General features: G+C 36.7%; 1 protein-coding gene and 1 pseudogene across 1 annotated transcript in view; one reads left to right on the top strand and one right to left on the bottom strand.

The window, feature by feature from the left end:
• Positions 1 to 13,221, top strand: part of NDC80 (NDC80 kinetochore complex component) — a 54,494-nt gene that overhangs the window by 29,318 nt on the left and 11,955 nt on the right. The window contains exons 11-13 of the mRNA XM_011996334.1: positions 4,542 to 4,747; positions 7,529 to 7,681; positions 9,906 to 9,995. Coding sequence (XP_011851724.1) covers positions 4,542 to 4,747; positions 7,529 to 7,681; positions 9,906 to 9,995 — 449 coding nt within the window. The remainder of the gene's footprint in view (positions 1 to 4,541; positions 4,748 to 7,528; positions 7,682 to 9,905; positions 9,996 to 13,221) is intronic.
• On the bottom strand, positions 2,822 to 3,996 carry LOC105551192 (annotated as a pseudogene).

Below are 13,221 nucleotides of genomic sequence, written 5' to 3'. Positions count from 1 at the left end.
ATATAAAATATTGTATACAAATATATACTCTATTCCACTTTGTAATTAATAAACCAGATAAACCAGATTCTTTTGTTTTTTTGAGATGAAGTCTTGTTATTTTGCCTAGGCTGATCTTGAACTCCTGGGTTCAAATAATCCCCCCACTTCAGCCTCCTACATAGCTGGGACTATAGGTGGACTCCACCGTGCTTGGCTCTAATAAGCCAGATTCTTGATCTCTGCCTGTCTCAGTCGGCTGTAACTGGCTATCCTCCATCACTACCGCCTAAGCAGCTGGGCAGCTGAAACTGATTTAAAGCTGCAGGTACTGCAGTTCTTGGGGAAAAGAGCAACTATAGAAAGCTCTTTTATGTCTTGTAAGCTTACTTTCATAAACACAGCAATCTTAATCATAAAATTCTGTAAAACACTGTGGCACATGCAGTTGTTTGATTCTTCTGCAGTGCCTGAAGGAGAGTAAAGAAAGGTATCTATAAGTCACAGAGCCACTGGGCTATAGTTTTAAAAATAAATTTATTGACAACTGTACTATTCTCCCAGGACTTTGCCTACTTCTGTTTGTTTCTTTTGGGATTTTGCAGGCTGTGTCTGTCCCATGTGGAAGTTGTATACATGGCCCTTAGGATATTTGATTTAACTGTTAGTCTATGGAGTATTGATTGTCAACTCAAGACTAGTAATTACCAGGGTTATTTGCTGAATCTGGTTTTTTTTCCCCAAATAACTCTGATTTTTATATATATATATATATATAGGATTTGCTCTAAACCAACTCTTTAAATATATTAACTACTTTACACTTCACCCCTAATCATGTCCTTTGTTTATTCTCCATGATGACAAAGAAACTTGGACTAAATTGTTGTTATAACAATTTTTATAATGCAATTAATCAATACTTTTTCTTTTTTTTTTTTTTGAGATATAGTCATGCTCTGCCACCCAGGCTGCAGTACAGTGGCACCATCTCGGCTCACTGTAACCTCTGCCTCCCGGGTTCAAATAATTCTCCTGCCTCAGTCTCCCAAGTAGCTGGGATTACAGGCATGTGCCACCATGCCCGGCTAATTTTTTGTATTTTTAGTAGAGACGGTGTTTCACCATGCTGGCCAGGCTGGTCTCAAACTCCTGACCTCGTGATCCGCCCGCCTCAGCCTCCCAAAGTGCTGGGATTGCAGGCGTGAGCCACAGCACCTGGCCTTTAATCAATACTTTCTAATACTAACACTTTATCTTGTCAGCGTATGATCAAGAGAACTGTCATACATCCTTCTTGTTCTTGTGAGAACTTTTTCTGACAGCTGCAAACTCAGTAGGTGAGAGAGAAACACTTAATCATTTGCCATTCCAGAGTGATTTAGTTTGAGACATTAATTTTATAACTGTTAATCTAAGATGTTTTTATCCTATGAGTGTTTTAACTTTTTTGATTATGTAAAGCCATTCATGGCTTGAGTGAATGCGACGTATTTAAATTTTATTTTGTTTTTGTTTTGTTTTGTTTGAGAGACAGAGTGTCACTTTGTCGCCTAGGCTGGAGTAGAGTGACTCAATCTTGGCCCACTGCAACCCCTGCCTCCTGGGTTCAAGCGAGTCTCCTCCCTCAATTTCCCAGGTAGCTGGGACTATAGGTATACACCACCAGGCCCAGCTAATTTTCATCTTTTTTAGTAGAGACAGGGTTTCACTATATGTTGACCAAGCTGGTCTCAAACTCCTGACTTCAGGTGATCCGCCCGCCTCAGCCTCCCAAAGTGCTGGGGTTACAGGCATGAGCCACTATGCCCAACCATAAATTTTATAGATATTATATGTTGTGGATTTTTTTGTGCGGATGCCGGTGATAAATGCATAAAGTTTGACTTTAACCATGAATTTGCTTTAAGCTCACTGTGCTGCAAATAGGTTGTAACAAACCAATATACCAAAATACCAATCCTCTCCACCTTCAGGATGACTTTCTTGACCCCTTGGTCATCTTCATCCTTTCGTCCCAGCCTGCTATAAAAATGCTATCATATTCTATATAGGTCATGAGTCACAGAAGGTTGGAAAACACTATTGGTAAACAGAGAAAGCAAAAACCTAACCAGTTTGGTATAGTTATCACTGAAAATGTCAGTAAAATATGAATAAACTCTGGTGTGTGTGTGTGTGTGTTTTTGTTTTTTTTTTTTTTTGAGCTGGAGTCTCACTCTGTCACCCAGCCTGGAGTGCAATGGCATGATCTCAGCTCACTGCAACCTCTGTCTCCTGGGTTAAAGCAATTCTCCTGCTTCAGCCTCCCAAGTAGCTGGGACCACAGATATGTGCCACCATACCTGGCTAATTTTGTATTTTTAGTAGAGACAGGGTTTCATCATGTTGGCCAGACTGGTCTCGAACTCCTGACCTCAGGTGATCCACCTGCCTCAGCCATAATAAGTCTTATCTCATTTTTTCACATAGTATAAATCATATTCTTATGCAGGAGGACATTAAGACCCAGTAGTTCTTAAACAGTGTTACCAAATAACCACATGTCCCAAAGGCAGACAGTCTTCACAGTGCACTTTTATCTCATTGAAGTTGAAGCTGTTCCTTTACTATATTTTTCCACTTCAATGTGAAGTAGACTGTTAAGGTTTCATTAGGGGTTTAATTATGTGTCCTTTTAAAGAAAAAATGGTTTTGACAATTCTTCTACAATTCACAGTTCTCAGACAGTAACCTTTTTTGTAAATCATATAGTCCAACTACGTTTTGAATAACTAGATGCTCTTTAGTAGATGAAATCTCTCAATGTGACTGTAATAAATAAGCATCTGTATCCTGATTCTTATTTATGGCGTCTCATCATATACATATATCCTGGAACCAAAGTAAGATGATTTTCCTATGGATTTCCTACAATCCACTTAATTGTTTTAAAATCAGAACATTTCTGTCATTTATAATTTCTGTTCGGATGACAATTCTGACCACCACCTTTTTATGACTGCTTGAAGCTAGTTTATTTTATTTTATTTTACTTTATTTTCCCAAGACAGAGTCTCACTCTGTCCCCCAGGCTGGCGTGCAGTGGCGTGATCTCGGCTCACAGCAGCCTCCGCCTCCCAGATTCAAGTGATTCACGTGCCTCAACCACCCGAGTAGCTGGGATTACAGGCATGCGCCACCATGCCCAGCTGATTTAGTAGAGACAGGATTTCGCCATGTTGGCCAGGCTGGTCTCGAACTCCTGACCTCAGGTGATCCAACTGCCTCGGGGCTTCCCAAAGCACTGGGATTACTGGTGTGAGCCACCGCACCTGGCCACTGAAGCCAGTTTAATGTACTATTACATACTTTTCAAATTTGCTTTAAAGCAGTGACTTAACTAGAAATAACAAATGTACTGGCTTTCTTCTGTAAACTGTTGGTAAGCCCAGGAAGGCAATCCACTACAACTCCAAGCTCTTCACTTATACTTTTCTTTCTCCAGAAAGTTAAAACTACATTCAATGAGCCTTTTCGAAAAAAATCAAAAGTTTTCCTGCTGAACAAAATTTTGGCCATTGTTTCATGGTCCTGAGAAACCTTAGAAAAAAAAAAAACAGTATATTTTGATGATGGGTTTTCTGTTTGGGAAGAACCAGAATCACTGGGATTAACCAAATATGTGTGACTCAACTGTCATGGCTTAGTTTTTCAGGCAGGTAGCCTACGCAGGTCACTTCATTTATTGTTTGCCATGGCACAATCCCCACTTCTAGGGGACTGTTTTTTCTGTAACAAGAATTTAGAAAGCGATGTTTAACTTTCTGAAATAGACTGCCTTATGTGGTTTAATCTGGGCTTTTCACCTTGTCCAACTGTTCTGTTTATGTAAGCAGCCAGCTGTTTTGGGTATTTCTTAACCTTCTTCATGTTTTGTTAGTGAAATTAGAGATCCTTTTTCTAGGAAGGTCAATGGAGTGATCCTCGATATTACAAAAGTTTCATTTTGTTCACATTGTGAGTTTCAAGTGTCATATTCTCTTAAATATTGACACCTTGTGGTATCATGGAGCCTCAGCCTAGAATGTCCTTTGGTCCCGTGCAGGGCCATTCAAATGTAGGTGCATGCATGAACCCAGAATTCTTAATGACAGTCATTATTTATGAAGCCACATTTTTTTTCATGTAGTACTTTTTGAAAACCATTGCAAGCTAATAGGGAAATAAGTTTCTTAACATAAAACTTTAATTTTACTATCTTCCAGAATGTTATAAACAAATAACATTTGTTTATAACAAATCTTTTATGAAATATTTTATGAAAGATCAAAAAGAATTATCCCAAAAAAAGAGAATATACATATATATGTATATATATGACTTGGAAATTTATATATATATATGTAAATGAGACTTGGAAATTTATATATATATGAAGTATATATAAAAACATATGTATATTATATATACACACATATATATGATTTGGAAATTTAGCTATCTTAGCTCTATTACATGATGGCATCTGTTTCTTTGTAGTAATTGAAGATACATTAAAAATTTGTTTTTTTCCAACACAGAACTAGAATGTGAAACAATAAAACAGGAGAACACTCGACTACAGAATATTATTGACAACCAGAAGTACTCAGTTGCAGACATTGAGCGAATAAATCATGAGAGAAATGAATTGCAGCAGACTATTAATAAATTAACTAAGGACCTGGAAGCTGAACAACAGAAGCTGTGGAATGAGGAGTTAAAATATGCCAGAGGCAAAGAAGCGGTATGTCATTACCATTTCCAAAGTGGCAAGTCATCATAGCTGACCTTTCTAAAGGTCTGTCCCAATTAAGAAGAAGTCAGTGGGTAAATTGGCTTAAGAGGTAAAACATTAGCATTGGCATTTTAATGAAACACTCATCCCTTTATGTCAATTCAGTAACGTCCCAATTTCTCTCAAATTTAAGATAACTTATATTTCATAACTCAACCAAAAAGTAAGCAAAAAAGTCTAAAACTATGAAAATAATGTTCTTAGGTCCCGCTCCTTTTCCTCTGTAGAAAAGGAAATGAGTCCTTCATTCAGTACTTAAGCATTAAGATTGCATATCTGCTGTGTGTCACGTACGCTGGGCATAGAGGAAATAAAGATAAAACATCGGCTTTCCCCTCAAAAACTTCCAGCTGAGTTTGCATTTACTCCCATGAAATGAGACCTTTAATAGCTGTTTGGTGCACAGGGTACCAAATTTAGTGTACATGGTGTGGGGAGATGGCTGAGAGGTTTTTAGAAGAGAATTTCTTAAAGAGGGAAAAACAACTGAATTGGGAAGTATAGGGAAGGGTTAGCATGGCACAGGTAGGGGATTTGCCAAAGAACTGTGTACGGGAAAGTTCAGAGATAAAACAGTCTGATGTGTAAGTTCTTCATACAGCTGGAGCTTCATAGCAAGTGGGACAGAGCAAGAGATGAGAATCAAGAGATAAGAATAGACCAGAGGATGAGGAGTCTTTTCTTGTTTAGAAGATTGGACTTTATCCAGAAAGCTCTAAGAAGGCCTTAACATTTTTAAACAGATGTGGTTACGTCTTAGAAAGATCTTATTTCTGATAATGTGAAAATCTGTGGCAGCAATCTAATAAGAAATTACTATCATTCTCTAAAAGATAGTAAGGATCGGGGCTGGGTGCAGTGGCACACGCCTGTAATCCCAGCACTTTAGGAGGCCGAGGCAGGTGGATCATCAGAAATTATGAGTTTGAGACCAGCCTGGCCAACATGGCAAAGCCCCATCTTTACTAAAAATACAAAAAGAAACCAGGTGTGGTGGCACGTGCCTGTAATCCCAGCTACTTGGGAGGCTGAGGCAGAGAATCACTTGAACCCAGGAGGTGGAAGTTGCAGTGAGCCAAGATCGTACTATTGCACTCCAGCCTGGGCAAAAATAGCAAAACTCTGTCTCAAAAAAAAAAAAGTTAAAGATAGTAAAAATTCAAAGAAGTAAGTAGATTCTGACAACTCAGGAGGTGGAGTGAATGAGACTTGATGAAAGAGGGAGGAAGTGGTTGCCCTGTCTGGCTTGGGTAATTGGGCAGGTGCCACTCACTCGGGGAGAGAAGAGAAGGAAGAAGTTGTGAGACAGGAACGGGGATGGATGTATTATATCCATGTCTAAGTGAAAATAGGTAATAGGCTATTATATATTTGGATCTGGACCTTGGCATGAGAGAAGCCAATTATTCAACTTAATTTCAATGTTATGGGTAATACATTACCAATTTGGCCAACATTTAATGTATAAGTAATAAGCCCAAATTTTAATGTATAAGTAATATTGCTTTTGAGATCTAATGCATTTTTGGAAACTGCAAATTGGTTAAGCAAGTTCCAATGTGTCCTCTTACCGTTGCATTCCTTCACTCAAATTGATTTTTATGGATGAGTAATAACAATGAGAAACGAAGTATGCGTTTAATGGAGGAAGCAGATTAAAAACAGATTGCCTAGACTCTGCAAATTCATTTATTCAATCAAATATTAAGTATCTACTATATGCCAAGCACTGTTCTAGGTGCTGAAGATAGAGCTGCTTTCATGGAACTTATATTCAGGAAGTGGAGATGAACCAATATATGTCAGGTAGTGATGATTGCTATGAAGAAAAATAGAACAAAATAAGCATTTAGAAGAATTAGGGGGCTATATTAGGAGACAGCCTTTCTGATGACCTTATTTGAACAGAGCCCTGAAGGAAGAAGGAAGGAGAGCAGGAAATGTGAAATATGTTACTAAAATATTTTTATCAATAGAGTTCAAATAACATTTTCAGACATAAATGATTACCTTCTACTTATTTTGGATACATGAAATGTTTTAATTTGTACATTGACAAAACTAAGGTTGTTTATTTTACATGTTTCATAATTTCTTTATCTGGCACTTCAAAAAGTAAATTTTAGTTAATACCTAAATATGGACTCTTATTCCAAGCTGTCAGATAAATGGAAGATACTAGTACATTACACACCAATTGATAGTCTTAATTATTCTGTAAATTTAAGTGTTACTAAAACTTTATCTTCTTTGTGTATTTTAAAACTGCTAGTCTTACTACTAAAGATTACTGAATTACTAAACTACTAAAAATAGGTGTAATATGTTTTGTATAAAATTGCAGAAATGCCAATTGAGGCCAGGCGCGGTGGCTCAAGCCTGTAATCCCAGCACTTTGGGAGGCTGAGGCAGGCGGATCACGAGGTCAGGAGATGGAGACCATCCTGGCTAACCTGGTGAAATCCCATCTCTACTAAAAAATACAAAAAAAAACTAGCCAAGCGAGGTGGCGGGCGCCTGTAGTCCCAGCTACTCGAGAGGCTGAGGCAGAGAATGGCCTAAACCTGGGAGGCGGAGCTTGCAGTGAGCTGAGATCCTGCCACTGCTCTCCAGCCTAGGCGACAGAGCGAGACTCCGTCTCAAAAAAAAAAAAATTGCAGAAATGCCAATTGAAAAAAACATATGGAATGGGGCTGCTTTAACATTTCTTTTTGTGTTCTCTTCTTACAGATTGAAACACAATTAGCAGAGTATCACAAATTGGCTAGAAAATTAAAACTTATTCCTAAAGGTGCTGAGAATTCCAAAGGTTATGATTTTGAAATTAAGTTTAATCCCGAGGCTGGTGCCAACTGCCTTGTCAAATACAGGGCTCAAGTTTATGTAAGTAATGATGACTACTTTTAAGATTTTTTAATTCTATGATTGATATCTCTAGAGTTTGAACTTTGGCATGTTCATAACCCAGTGCTAAACAAAGGAATAAAACACTGAAGCTGTATCTTCTTTCTTCTTGATCATAGAAATCTTGAACTATCCAGTAAAAAAAGTTGATTACATGTAAAATAGATACCAGTACTATAAAGACAGAGGGCCTAACCCTTATTGTCAAGTTGCTAATGATCCCCCCAGAGGAGAAAGACGTCAAATGCTATATATGTGCTTCATTAGAAATCTTTACAAGTGGTAACGAAAAGATCAGTTCTTCCCATGTAGCAAAAAAGACTGGAGATGGTAACCGTGGAATGAAATCTTGAAAGATGAGACATTTATGGGAATGGTCTGTAGAAAGAATTCCAGGCACAAGGGCACACATGAAGGCATAAAATGTGTTAGAGTACTAAGAACACTGGTAATCGACAAGGAGAAATTCGTGCCTAATTTTAAAATATGGCCAAGGCAGTAATTTGGGGAAGAAAATTTTTAAATAGCTCTATTGTAACTTGTCGGTTATTTATAGATTTTAGTATTTGAGTTGCCCCTAAAAATGCCAATTTTCAAAATACTTCAGTTTTTAATAGAAGAATATTAAAGTCAAAAGCTATACATTTTTCCCTTGAGAATTATTCATTTAACAAGTATTTATTAAGTGCATAATATGTTCCAGACCAGGTACGTGTTAGAGATAAACTATTAAGAAACATACATCCCTCCTTTCCCAGAGATAACAATTTGTGAATGGACAGACACTGATTAAATCAAGCTATATTCATTTTCAGTAGAAAAAATACATCCAGTAAACATTTAGTCTATTAGTAATCTATCTATAGATAGGCAGGCAGAATTTGCTCAACACTGTTTTGAGTAGTTTGACATGGCTGATGCAAGAAAATAATTACATGAATCACATTCTTGTAGAAAAGATTACACAATGCAAAAAGAAGAATGAATATGCTCAAGGAGAAATTTTGCTTTCATCTCTAGAAATAGTTTTACATAATAATAGAAAAATAAAATAGAATCAATAAGGTACAAAGCCAAGTGTTATAAGTAGTATTTGGTGAAAAGTTCTTTAACAGATTAAAGAGGCCAGGCACGGTGGCTCAGGCCTATAATCCCAGCACTTTAGGAGGCCAAGGTGGGCAGATCATGAGGTCAGGAGTTCGAGAGCAGCCTGGCCAATATGGTGAAACCCCATCTCTACTAAAAATACAAAAATTAGCCATGCATGGTGGCACGCACGTGTAGTCCCAGCTACTTGGGAGGCTGAGGCAGAGGAATCGCTTGAACCCGAAGGCAGAGGTTACAGTGAGCCAAGATCGCGCCACTACACTCCAGCCCGGGCAGCAGAGTGAGATTCCATCTCAAAAAAAAAAAAACAGAGAGAAAGAGAGAGATTAAAGAGGCCATTGCATCTTTTGAAAGGAGCAGGCCAAAATTAAAACTCAGCAGTAACTTCAAAAGACCTACTTAAAACATAATGGTATATGGGATTTTCTTTCAGCATAATGAAATGTTTTGGAACTAGAGGTGATGTGATGGTTACTGTATTAAATGCCACTGAATTACACACTATAATTTTATGTTAAACATTATGTTTATTTTATGTTGTATGTTTAATTTTATGTTAACATCATTTTAACCTAAATATTTCAGTTTAACCATTTTAAAGTGTGAATTTCACCTCAATTTTAAAAAATGACAAGCAATGAAGTGCTGTGTTAAAGTCAGTAGAACAGAATAAACATAAGAAATAGAAGCAGAGAATCCTAAAACTAAACAGTTGAAAAGGATTAAGAGAAATTGATACTTCTGGATAACATAGCATAAAAATACAACCTACATATAAATTCTTTTCAAAAAAAATACTGCAGTAAACTAAGTGTACTTGTAAAATGTTTAAATAATAGCAATGAATTTCCAGGATAGATGAGCAAATCTTGAATTTTGCTAGTATTCAAAACAAAAGCAGGTTATAGTCTACACTTAACAGAAATTTGATTAAAAACTAGCTTTGTTTTCTATTTGACAGTATATTAGATTTTAAATGTTATAGCTTCACTTTTTCTCCAAAAGTGACTCCTCCTATCACAGTGTGTGGATGCCTCAGGACAGATATTTTGTAAATAAATGTTATATGTCACCCACATTCCTATGTATTTTATAGGTGCCTCTTAAGGAACTCCTGAACGAAACTGAAGAAGAAATTAATAAAGCTCGAAATAAAAAAATGGGTTTGGAGGATACTTTAGAACAAGTAAGTAATAAAACATAAAAAGTCATAAAAAGCAAAAATTAGATTTTAAAACCTAAAATTAAATGTTATTTGTGGTTTCTGATTGCTAAGGAAGTAATTTTTTAATAAAACTATGAAAAAATGAGAATTGGGTATACCCTCGACAGAAATATTTGAAGTAATTTATTAAGACATTTAAACATCCTAGCCTTCACATATCACATATGATGGAGTGAGATGGAACTAAGTAAATTTTCCTTTTTTTAATAGAGAAGTGCCTCTAACTTGAGATAATTTAGTATTTTTATACTAAAAGAGGTTTCAGGTGGCTACCTTGAAAGTAGGCAAGTATAATTACGGGGTTAGAGGCTAATTAGCTGTGATAGATTAAGAGGTTTCTTTTTACCAAGTTTTTGCATTCTGGATCATGGAATTTCAGGAGAACTCAAATTCCTTTTGAAGTCTATTTCCAAAAGTGAATTTCAGGTAGTCTCTGCTTCTGAGATCCTGAATATCACCTATGTCCCTGAAAAGGAAAATTCTATTATTGTATTTAGTAACCTTTAAAGTAAACATTGTGAGTTAAGAAAATTTAAGCTACTTCTCAAATGCACACACAAAGGGTTTCATTTATAAGACACCAAGCAGTTAAAGGAAACCCCTTGTTAATTCAGCTCTTCAGGAACTACTATGATCTGGCTAATAGACTTCAAGATATAAAATGAAATTTTACGTTTTCTCAGAAGAGAAGTTTATTTTTTCTCATCTGGAAACAAAACCTATAGCATTTCACAAATAATTATGCTGGTAACTCACAGAAAGACATTTTTCCAATGTTAATAAATTCTATCAAGACTTCGTTTGTATTAGAATTTTTACATTCTCAGAAAAGTAGAAAAATTTGAAACATTAGGTAAGTGAAGAGTTTCATCACCTCATACTATGACTGTAATTTGAGGTTTCTAAAATATCTATGGAGAAAAGATGAGGAATTTGGACTGCTCCCTGGGAATGATGATGATTTGCAGTGAAGTCTTCCTTTAGCCTGCTTCATTTTGATTTCTGGTTTTTGTTGGAATGGGTGCTAAAACCTGGAGATTCTCAAAAGGTATGAATTCCAAACAACACGAACTTCATGTCCAAAACATCTTTCAGACTGACTTGAAGTTTTTAAAGGCTATAGATAGGGGAAAGTTATAAAATGCCTACTATAGACTAGGCCCCATGTTAGTGTCCTAAAGATAAATACATCCTTCAGGCACTCCCATTTAGAGAAAAAGGCTGACATAGGTACAGTTATGCTCATCCGATTTTTAGGTTTACAAAACCCTTTGGGCTACAGGAAAACATAGCTTAGAGGGGATGCACGTACCCATCTGCCAAAGATAAGACACCTGGGCATTCTTGATTTCTTTCCTGAAAATGTTGGGAGAGTTAAACCAATGTATGGTAGAACTAGAGGGAAGGAAACAGGTTTACGAAATGTTAAGGAGGTAGAACCCAAGGATTTCGTGGCTGAATGTGCAAGCTTGAGGAGAAAGAAATATCAACATGACTTCCATATTTTTGATGTGGGCAACTGAGTGGATCATAGTGCTATTAACCTAGAGGAGGAAAACTGAGAGCAGGGTGTGGTGGGGACAGTGTTGGAGATATTGAGCTTGCTGTCTGTGGGATATCCAGGAGGAAGCAGAAGCTATAGATACAGAGTGTAAGAAGGAGATCAGGGCTGAAAAATACAGATTTGAGGGTCATTAGAGCATTTGTAATAGTTGAAGCCATATATGTGGATGAATGTGGAGGGGAAAGTGACAGAGGATTGAATCCTAAACAGTAACAACATTTAAGAGACTGGCAAAGGAAGGAAATTCTGGGAAAAACTCTTAGAAAAAGTAGACAAAGTTAGTTGGAAAACAACAGAAGAGAATACGCTTATATGTATATGTAATATATATAAGCCAAAGTAGGGAAAACTTTTCAAGAAGGGAGAGATCAGTAATGTCATACAGAGACTAACAACTAAAATTGTTTTTCCTATTGGACAAATAGTTTAACTAAGTTAAGGTGGGATGGGGTAAAACGCAACTGGAAATAATAAAGGTTATAGAGAAATTAATAAATTAGAGTAACGAAACATTTAACCTGAAAAGTATTTTAAAATAATTACCAAAACCATTTAAGAGAAAGCAGGAAAATATAAAATGAGAAATGGCTTATAGCAATGGTGGAAATTTATTTGAATTATGAAGTAATATAGTATAAACAGAAATTTATATTTAAAATTTTTGGATGAAATGGATTATAACCTGAACAATAGAAATCCCAAGAAAGTCAAAATATGTAAGTAACCAGAAACTAAAGTAAAAAAAATAAAAATTTGCTCTTCAAAAGACTCCAATAATGGATAATTTCACAGGTCAGTGTTTTCAAATACTGAAGACTGGATGATTTCTGTGACATATAAATTATCATAGAGCATAAAGAGACCGAATTCATGTAGGCCTCATGCCACAACATGACAAAGATATCACAAAAAGAAGAAATTAATCTAATCACACTTGTGAATATGAATGTAAATAAAGGTTAAAGTTAAATATTTGAAACTGAAATTTATGCAGCAAATATTTTTTGAGTGCTTATGTGCCTAGTACCGTAATAGATGGTGATACTAGTACAGTGTGGCATCTGCCTTTGTGAACTTCATTTTAAGTGGGAAGATGGGCATGAAAACAATTTCTTCTCTCATAACTTTTTGTAATGTGAATACAGCGCACTATGGATTCTCATAATACACTTAAGTACAGGCTCCTTCTGAGAGAAGTGATAGCTGAGCTGAGTTGTCAATAAAAGTAGGAGTTGGCCAGTGGATACACCAAAGGATGCTCATGCTCATCCACATGCATGCACACACACATTCTACAGCATGGACCGGGCGTGGTGGCTCACGTCTGTAATCCTAGCACTTTGGGAGGCCAAGGTGGGTGGATTGCTTGAGCTCAGGAGGTCAAGACCAGCCGGGCAACATGGCAAAACCCAGCTGCTACAAAAAAATATAAAAATTAGCTTGGTGTAGTGGCGTGCACCTGTAGTCCCAACTACTCTGGAGGCTGAGGTGGGAGGATTGCTTGAGCCCTGGAGGTGGAGGCTGCAGTGAGCTGAGATTGTGCCACTGCACTCCAGTCTAGGTGACAAAGTGAGACCCCTTCTCCAAACAGAAAAAACAAAGAGCACAGCATATTAATAAATT

Source organism: Mandrillus leucophaeus, unplaced genomic scaffold, assembly GCF_000951045.1.
Source record: "Mandrillus leucophaeus isolate KB7577 unplaced genomic scaffold, Mleu.le_1.0 Scaffold51, whole genome shotgun sequence".
Lineage (NCBI taxonomy): Eukaryota > Metazoa > Chordata > Mammalia > Primates > Cercopithecidae > Mandrillus > Mandrillus leucophaeus.
Note: the sequence above shows the minus strand (reverse complement) of the source record. Positions and strands in the feature narration are given on the sequence as shown.